The sequence below is a fragment of the Ammodytes marinus genome (assembly GCF_949987685.1).
Source record: "Ammodytes marinus genome assembly, chromosome: 18".
NCBI lineage: Eukaryota > Metazoa > Chordata > Actinopteri > Uranoscopiformes > Ammodytidae > Ammodytes > Ammodytes marinus.
Genome location: NC_137222.1, coordinates 1,748,169 through 1,758,168, shown reverse-complemented (window position 1 = coordinate 1,758,168; position 10,000 = coordinate 1,748,169). Strand labels below are relative to the sequence as shown.

Genomic DNA, 10,000 nt, shown 5'->3' with positions numbered 1-10,000 from the left:
ACAACAACAGGTGAAGAGAAAAAAAAACAATTGAAACATTTACACAGTGGTGAAGAATGGCAGAAAGGTACTAGTGTTAGTGTATAGCATAACATTTACGTACTTTGTAAATATTACTGTGATGTCACAGTAAAAGACATCACAGTAATATTTACAAAGTAAGTTTTTTTTTAACCCTATATTTCTCTTTCTGTGATGTCACGAGAAAGAGAAATATAGGGTTAAAAAAAACACTCTTTCTGCCTTTTCTCAGGCTAGGATGAACCGATTTCAATTTTTTTCGCACATTTATACTACATAGGATCTCAGAATTCAATACACCTTCATGTTCAAACCGGTGAAGTAGGCCTTTAATGTCACACTTTTCTTCTTATAAACGTGCATGAAAATAATGCATTTTATTTTTTTTTTGCCTGTAAGTAATATATTTCGATTTGATTTATTTTAAGTTGAAAAAACGACCGTATCCTAAATCTGTTCGGTGAAAACTTTGGACACATTTTTTTTTTTTTTTAAAGGTGAAATAAAGATTTTAACTCGAGCTTCATCCAACATCTCAATTCATGTTTTTTTTTTAAAGAGATGCAAATGTACCATCGGTGTATGAGTGTGTGTATGAATGGGTAAATGTGGTAAGATATGTAAAGCGCTTTGGGGCTGAGAAAATCGGCTAGAAAGCGCTATATAAGTCAAGTCCATTTACCATTTACCATGTACAGGCAACAAAAATAAAATGCGTTATTTTCTGCACGTTTATAAGAAGAAAAGTGTGTCATAAATCAGAACATTTTAAAGATATTTTTTTTTTGGCATTTTTATGCTTTATTGACAGTGTTAAGAGACAGAGTTGAAATGGGGCAGAGAGGGGAGTGACATGCAGAGAACGACCGCGGGCGGGAATCGAACCCCGGTCCGCTGCTGGCCGAGGCCCATGGGGGGGACGCCCTACCAACAGAGCTAAGGGCGCCCCCTTAAATCAGAATATTTTATGCTATACACTAACACTAGTACCTTTCTGCATATTTATTTATAGATTGAATTATATATACAAATATTTGACTATTTACTGATTAGTTAGATATTGCCAAATTTGCATTTAATTCAAACATAAAAAAAAAATAATAATAATAAAAATAATAATACAAAAATAATTGTTGTTTTAATATCAGTAATCAACTAGAAAAGTATCATGATGATATCTATACGTTAAAAAATATACCCTTTTCACCTGCATTGTCTTGCCTTAGAATTTCGCAATGAGTAATTATAAAGCTGACCCATATAAGGTCTACATTCATTATCTATAAAATATATAATAAAATGTAATACTGAAAAAATATTGTTTTAATGTAGCTAATCAACTAGAAAAGTATCATGATGATATCTATGAGTTAAAAATGTCAAAAACCCTATTCACCTGCAGTGTCTAGACTTAGAATTGAACTTAAAATAGTTTTACACTTTAAATGTGACCCATATAATGTATTGATTCATATGCTGATTATTGTGTGTGTGTTTCCCTGGTTACAGCATTACTTCCTGGTTGTGTTTGGTCACGATGGACAGAAACCTCTGGAGCTGCGTACGGAGGAAGAGCCGCAGTGCAACGAGTGGGTGGAGTGTATACAACAGGCCAGGTGAGCAAATCTAAAGCCCCTATCTCACTGGGCTGCGACTGTTTGCGACAAGTTGGAGACTGCATTCGCAAACGAGTCTCTAAACTGTCTCCAAACGTTCGCGGAGGTCTCAATTTCCTCACATGAGTCGCAGAGCCGCGCAGTCCTGTCGCATGAATTTTGAACATGTTCAAAAAAAGTGTGCGACAAATCTGTCTCAAAATAGTCTCAGAGTGGTCGCGGGTGTGTCGCACGCGTCGCAAACCCTTCTCAATTTAGTTTCCGCGAGTCAGAAAGTGCGAGCAATGAGAGACAACTTTGCGAGGGGTTGGCGACATATGAAACTAAATTGCGACTGATTTGAGACAAAAATTAGACGGTCGTGAGACGTTCGCGAGACATAAATGCGACCTCCTGGCAAGTGTTGGGCAGGACATTCGCAAACGTGTCGTGAGGAACCAACTCAGTGAGACTGCAAGTGAAAATTGTCGCTAATTTGCACATTTTGTCGCAATTTTGTGTCTCCAACTTGTCGCACACTGTCGCAGCCCAGTGAGATAGGGGCTTAACACATTTATTTATTTAATCTTTTGGCATTTTTTTTTTTTTGCTTTATTAGACAGTTTTGTAGACAGAGATGAAATGGGGCAGAGAGGGGAATGACATGAAAATACAAATTTAAGTGGTTCATGTTGGTTTGATGTGGAAGTGGAATGAAACAAAGAGGTCATGTGAGGATCAATTTTATTTTTTTATAGATAATTTTTTGGCATTTTTATCCCTTTTATTAGACAGTTTTGTAGAGATGTAGATGAAATGGGGCAGAGATAGCCTGGCACCTGCCCGACTACCTACTTCCGCTCAATTTTCATTTCCCTTCAGTAGTCAGTCTGGGGCTGCGGTATATTCGCAGGTTTTTTTTCCAGACAGGGGCGACAACGAGGAACAGGTGTATAACATTAGGGAGGGACCAGTAATCACACAGGAGGAACACTTGACAGGACACACACACACACACACACACACACACACACACACACACACACACACACACACAGGACATGGGAGAGAAACAAGACAGAGATACCAAAATAAGACAAGGAAACCGACAGACTATCGAGTCATTCCCTGCGTTCCAAATCACATACTCTTTCTTTTTACTACACTACATACTAAAGTACAGAAGAGTTTTAGGGCCACAGGAGAGAAAAAATGTAGGCCTATAATAATTTTTCATTATGTCGAGAAATGTCAATAATAAAGACGAATACTCCAAAATTCTATTGGAGTTAGTGGGGCATTTATGTATTTTCAGCATACTACAATTGACGTCCATGTTTTGGGACATCCTAAATCTTTTTCTGGCATACTAAATAGTAGAGAAGTATGGGGATTGGAACGCAGGGTGTGACACAAACTTGTGCGTGTTAGTTAGGAGGTGGCAAGAAGCAGTAGTGCCTAGGCCCCGGATCTTTGGGAGCAGTGTGAGTGCAGGCCACTTATCCTCCATGATATTTCAGGGGCAAATATTGCACTTTCCTCCACACTAAATTCATCTGGCAGCCTGTCCAGTTGCATCCCAGATATTTCATCAACACCCTCCTCAGATACAGAACGATAACTATGAAACTTTTGGAAATTTAGCTGGAAACTAAATTTTTTTTCTCCACTTTCTTTTTGTGCTGATTTTGATATAGTGTGTGTGTGTGTGTGTGTGTGTCTGTGTGTGTGTGTGTGTGCCTCCCCTGTGTGTGAACCTCCCCTGTATGTGTGTGTGTCTGTGCATGCGTTCCTCCCCTGTGTGTGTGTGTGTGTGTGTGTGTGTGTGTGTGTGTGTGTGTGTGTGTGTGTATGTGCATGTGTGCCTCCCCTGTGTGTGAACCTTCCCTGCGTGTGTGTGTGTGTCTGTGCATGCGTGCCTCCCCTGTGTGTGTGTGTGTGTGTGTGTGTGTGTGTGTGTGTGTGTGTGTGTGTGTGTGTGTGTGTGTGTGTGTTATGCTCGCAGCGCTTCACATTTAGGTCACACTGGTGCTACGCCAGTTACATCATCACAGACTTGATCTCAACACTCGACATATATTCCTCTCTTCTCTCTCTTTGCAGTTTTGACCATTTTTCAATTTAACATTCAATAGAAAATACAATTCACTAAGTACTACGCATTGTTTCATTCTCTTTATTTGATTAATTGAACTTTCTTGTTATATATCGCAGTAGATAATTTATCTTTTACATGTTAGTGCTTCTTATATGGTATCCAAACGTACCCACACACACACACTTACTCTACACCTCCTACACTATACACAATTCAAATACATTTTTCCAGTCCGTACTATATCTTATTTTTTAATTTTCTTTTAGATATTTTTTGCCCCCCATATCTTCTTTAAAGGTGGAGTCAGTGATTCTGGAGAACGCTTGTTGTCAAAATCACTTTTTTGTCAAAATCAGTGAATATCTCCTTATGATTCGATACCTGTGTGTGTACTGCACAAAAAAAGAATAGGGCACGAATTCCAATAACCTTGTGTTACCATCTGCATGTTTTTAATTGACAATGAAGAACTTAATTTAACTATAATCTGTTGTTATCTACGAAAATTTTGTTTGTTTAGTTTAAAGTACCCTGTGTTTACAGACCAGTTTACAGAGCCTAGGCTGTGTATTAACACTGTTTCTTAAACCCCTTCCTTGTGTGACTTACGATGTGTGAATCTGCATGTTTTTATTGATAATGAAGAACTTAAATTCTCAGCCCACTGAGACAAATGTATTTGTGATTTTGGGCCATACAAATAAAACTGATTTGATTTGATTTGATTTAATTTAACTATAATCTGGTATGTCGCTAGCTATGCTGGGCCCCCTTTTGTTTACATGTCAGTTTACAGAGCCTAAGCAAGGCAAGTTTATTTATATAGCACAATTCAAACACAAGGCCACTCAAAGTGCTTTACAGGGACAAGATTAAAATACAGCCTAGGCAGTGTAGTGTGTATTAACGCTGTTGTTTTAACCCCTTCAGTTACTCAGACATCATAGTGGAGCGCGAGATCCTGATGCAGAAATACATTCACCTGGTCCAGATCATGGAGTCAGAGAAGACGGCAGCCAACCAGCTACGCACTCAACTAGAGGACCAGGGGGTCGAGATAGAGAGGCTCAAAGCAGAGGTATGTATGGAGAGACAGAGAGAGAGAGACAGGGACACAGAGAGAGAGAGAGAGAGAGAGAGAGAGAGAGAGAGAGAGACAGAGAGAGAGAGAGAGAGAGAGACAGAGACAGAGACAGAGACAGAGACAGAGAGAGACAGACAGACAGACAGACAGACAGACAGACAGACAGACAGACAGACAGACAGACAGACAGACAGACAGACAGACAGACAGACAGACAGACAGACAGACAGACAGACAGACAGACAGGCAGAGAGAGAGACAGACAGACAGGGAGACAGAGAGACAGACAGACAGACACAGACAGACAGACAGACAGACAGACAGACATACAGACAGACAGACAGACAGACAGACAGGCAGGGAGACAGAGAGAGAGAGAGAGACAGGCAGAGAGAGAGAGACAGAGAGAGAGACAGACAGACAGACAGATAGACAGACAGACAGACAGACAGACAGACAGGCAGGGAGACAGACAGGCAGACAGACAGACAGACAGACAGACAGGGAGACAGAGAGAGAGAGAGAGAGACAGGCAGAGAGAGACAGACAGACAGGCAGAGACAGACAGACAGAGAAGACGGCAGCCAACCAGCTACGCACTCAACTAGAAGACCAGGGGGTCGAGATAGAGAGGCTGAAAGCAGAGGTATGTATGGAGAGATAGAGAGAGAGAGAGACAGACAGACAGGCAGAGAGAGAGACAGACAGACAGACAGACAGAGAGAGACAGACAGACAGACAGACAGACAGACAGACAGACAGACAGACAGACAGACAGACAGACAGACAGACAGACAGACAGACAGACAGGCAGGGAGACAGACAGACAGGCAGGGAGACAGACAGACAGGCAGGGAGACAGAGAGAGAGAGAGACAGGCACAGAGAGAGAGACAGAGAGAGAGAGAGACAGACAGACAGGCAGAGACAGACAGACAGAGAAGACGGCAGCCAACCAGCTAAGCACTCAGCTGGAGGACCAGGGGGTTGAGATAGAGAGGCTCAAAGCAGAGGTATGTATGGAGAGATAGAGAGAGAGAGAGAGAGAGAGAGAGAGAGAGAGAGAGAGAGAGAGGGAGAGAGACAGACAGACAGGCAGAGAGAGAGATAGACAGGCAGGGAGACAGAGAGAGACAGGCAGAGAGAGAGAGATTCACTCACTCACTCACTCACTCACTCGAGTCGAGATGGAGAGGCTCAAGGCAGAGGTATGTATGAACACAGACAGAGAGACAGGCAGGCAGACAGAGAGATAGACAGACAGGCAGACAGAGAGAGAGAGAGACAGACAGACAGACAGACAGAGACACACACACGCACACATAGAGGTATACACTCGCTCACACTCACACTCACACACACACACACACACACACACCGCTCTGAGACACAGCAGCGCCCAAGTGCTTCAGAGGACATTTTACTTTCTCATCACGCAACAAGATGTTTATTTAGTTTTGAACTTGCAAAGTGGATCATGAATATTTGAAATATGATTATAACTTAATATTTTAACATTATGGGACCTCTGCAGTGACTGCTCTAAAACTGCAGTATATCCTCCCCCATTCTGTTTTACTTTATGAATAATTTTTACCATTATCCATTAGACTGTTCTGTGTATCTTACTTTAAAATGGCTCCGAGGAACTTTTAAATACTTATGAAACGGTCTAATTTTTTCCTCTGATGATCATAAATGACATGTAACAGCAAACGAGACCATCAGTGCAAAATAATGCTGTTTTTATATAGTTTTTTCTTAATGCCTTTGTCATGGGTATACTACGCTCACCCAGTAACAACAGCTGGCGTAGTAAAAACTCTACCGCTTTTGTCCAAAGGGGGCGCAAGAATTAACACAATCTGAAAGTCCCTCAGAGCATCTTTTTAATGTTATTTATAACTTCAGTCGACTTCAATTGGTTTTTTTTAAGGCGTTTAATGAATAAACAAGATTTAGGGCACAACTATAGGGTCGGTGGTTCGATCCCCCGTCTCCCCGCCACATGTCCAAGTGTCCCTGGGCAAAGAGACACTGAACCCTAAATGTCTCCTGATAGTTAGCTTGCACCCTGCGTGGTAGCTGCTGCTGCTATCGGTGTATGAATGTGTGCTCCAGTTGCAAGTCGATTCGGATAAAAGCGTCTGCTAAATGAGTCAGGCTTTTTAATCACAGAACTTATTTGTTTTATCTTTTAGATTAAACGACCGACTGTTTTTATCTATCTCTTATAGTCTATGTTATTTATATATGTAGTCTGCTTTTATTTTCTATGTATTTTAATTTTTTCTCTTCTATGTATTATTTCTAATGATTGTTTTTGTGTGTATGAATATATCGGGGTGTGTCGTGGGAGGGAGGGGGGGGGGGGGGTTGTTTAAAGCCCTTTGTGTTACATTTACTTGTATGAAAAGTGCTCTATAAATATTGATTGATCATTGATTGATCTTTGATTGATTGATTGATTGATTGATTGATTGATTGATTGATTGATTGATTGATTGATTGATTGATTGATTGATTGATTGATTGATTGATTGATTGATTGATTGATTGATGTAATGACATGGAGGCTGTTTGTTTGTTTTGTCAGGTGGTTGTGTTGAGCAAAGCCAAGGAGAAGATGCATCCGTTCCACGCCAACTCAGAGGAGGAAGACCCGGATATCAAGAAGATCAAAAAGGTACATTTATATTTTTACACAAACTCCATGTCACTGTGTTCCTTCCTATGAAATACTGTTTTTTTTTTTAAACCTTTATTTATACAGGTAAATCCCATTGAGACCGAAGACTCTTTTTCAAGGGAGACCTGTTTTCCTTTCCCATGTTGCCATTCACACACACATTCATACACCGATAGCAGCAGGCTTACTATTGACATTCACACGAGGCAAGGTGGGTGAAGTGTCTTGCCCAAGGACACAACATCCATGACACAGGTGGCAGGGCGGGGATCGAACCTCCAACCCTTTGATCATCAGCCGACCCGCTCTACCACCTGAGCCACAGTCGCCCAGTATTATGTTAACCTCTAAACCTGACTGGCCAATTGACACTGACTGTATTATCTTAACCATTTAAATTATTTCTCCTAATTCTTTATGTACAAATTAAAGGAATACTTCACCCATACGGAACCAGCGTTCTATCATTATAAAATCACTATTATAATATTATGAATGAGGTTTTTCTTTCCTCAGTCTTCCCTCAGTCTTCCCTTGGCCCAGCTGTCCTGTTAATCCTAACCCTTACTGTGATGTCACAGTAAGGAAAATGTAGGGTTAGACAGTGAGACCATAAAACACTCTTTCTGCCTTTCCTCAGGCCAATTTCATTTTTTTTGCACATTTATACTAAATAGGATCTCAGAGTTCAATACACCTTCATATTCCCACCGGTGAAGTAGGTCTTTAAGAGTAATATAACTCAAAGGTGGAGTCAGTGATTCTGGAGAACGCTTTTTGTCAAAATCTCTTTTAGTCAAAATCAGTGAATATCTCCTCATGATCCGCTACCTGTTTGTGGTGCTGAAAAAAAATCCAGTTTTAATCCACAGCCAAAGTCTTTAAACTGGTATGTTAACAAAGGGGGCCCACCGTAGCTACTAGCAACATGCCCGTTTACAGAGCCTAGGCTCAGCGCAAAAAATTAAGAGACCACTCCAAATGTTCAGTGTCTCTCGTTTTTACTATATGTTTGAGTAGAATGAACATTTTGGTTTTATAATATAAAATACTGACAACATTTCTACCAAATTCCAATACATGTTTTGTCATTAAGAGCACTTCCATTAAACCTGCAGTGTGTAAAATTTTGGGTTTTATTTCCTAGCAGATTTTGTAGAAAGTAATTATAATATCCATAAGTACATTTAATTTAGTGCATAATAGCTGAAAAAAATGTTTTGAATTATTAGTTTTTCCCTTAGAAAGGGTCTCATATATGTCCATATTTCTGCATATTTTGGACCAAGGCCTAGTGCCGCCATCTTGAAAGTGTCATAGTTGGAATGTCATCAGATGCATTGTTTAAAATTTGAAGGCCTTTGTAGCTTCTGTTATTATTCAAAAGGGTTGGGGTTACCCAGGGAGCGTTGCATTCTAGAACTTGGTAGAACTTTCTTGATGATGTCATATTACACACTGCACCTTTAAGTAATGTAGAGATGAAGATTGAAGAAAAATCCAGACTGGTCTCTTGATTTTTTCCGGAGCTGTAGATAAACACATATATATATATTTCCAGGCGCAGTCGTTCATGCGTGGTTGGCTGTGTCTACACATACCTTTTAATACCTCTTAAAGGTGCAGTGTGTAATATGACATCATCAAGAAAGTTCTACAAAGTTCTAGAATGCAACGCTCCCTGGGTAACCCCAACCCTTTTGAATAATAACAGAAGCTACAGTGGCCTTCAAGGACAAGAACAATTCAAAATTCTAAACAATGCACCTGATGACATTCCAACTATGACACTTTCAAGATGGCGGCACTAGGCCTTGGTCCAAAATATGCAAAAAATATGGACATATATGAGACCCTTTCTAAGGGAAAAATAAATAATTCAAAACATTTTTTTCAGCTATTATGCACTAAATTAAATGTACTTATGGATATTATAATTACTTTCTACAAAATCTGCTAGGAAATAAAACCCAAAATTCTACACACTGCAGCTTTAATCCATAAAATAGATATAATTCATAGATATAAACACATATATTTTCCCACTGTATATGTTCAGGTGCAGTCGTTCATGCGTGGCTGGCTGTGTCGGAGGAAGTGGAAGATCATAGTCCAGGATTACATCAGCTCTCCCCACGCAGAGAGCATGAGGAAGAGGAACCAGATCGTCTTTAACATGGTGGAGGCAGAGACCGAATATGTTCACCAGCTCTCCATCCTGGTTAACTGCTTCCTCCGGCCGCTACGCATGGCAGCTAGCTCCAAGAAGCCTCCCATTAGCCACGATGACGTCAGTAGCATCTTCCTAAACAGGTAAACACACACACAAACACACACACACACACACAGACACACACACTCATGGCAGCTAGCTCCAAGAAACCTCCCATTAGCCACGATGACGTCAGCAGCATCTTACAGTACAATATACACACACACGCACACACAGACACACACACACGCACACACACATGCACACACGCACACACACACACACACACACGCACACACACA

General features: G+C 40.6%; 3 protein-coding genes across 4 annotated transcripts in view; all 3 read left to right on the top strand.

The window, feature by feature from the left end:
• Window positions 1-10,000, top strand: part of oclna (occludin a) — a 254,069-nt gene that overhangs the window by 62,321 nt on the left and 181,748 nt on the right. The gene's annotated exons all lie outside the window — the stretch shown is intronic.
• Window positions 1-10,000, top strand: part of rasgrf2a (Ras protein-specific guanine nucleotide-releasing factor 2a) — a gene marked incomplete at both ends in the record, with an annotated part of 52,099 nt that overhangs the window by 17,406 nt on the left and 24,693 nt on the right. Inside the window, 4 exons of the mRNA XM_080046926.1 lie at window positions 1,531-1,637; window positions 4,645-4,792; window positions 7,394-7,483; window positions 9,546-9,799. Coding sequence (XP_079903052.1) covers window positions 1,531-1,637; window positions 4,645-4,792; window positions 7,394-7,483; window positions 9,546-9,799 — 599 coding nt within the window. The remainder of the gene's footprint in view (window positions 1-1,530; window positions 1,638-4,644; window positions 4,793-7,393; window positions 7,484-9,545; window positions 9,800-10,000) is intronic.
• The window catches only part of marveld2a (MARVEL domain containing 2a), a 107,411-nt gene that overhangs the window by 82,475 nt on the left and 14,936 nt on the right, over window positions 1-10,000 (top strand). The gene's annotated exons all lie outside the window — the stretch shown is intronic.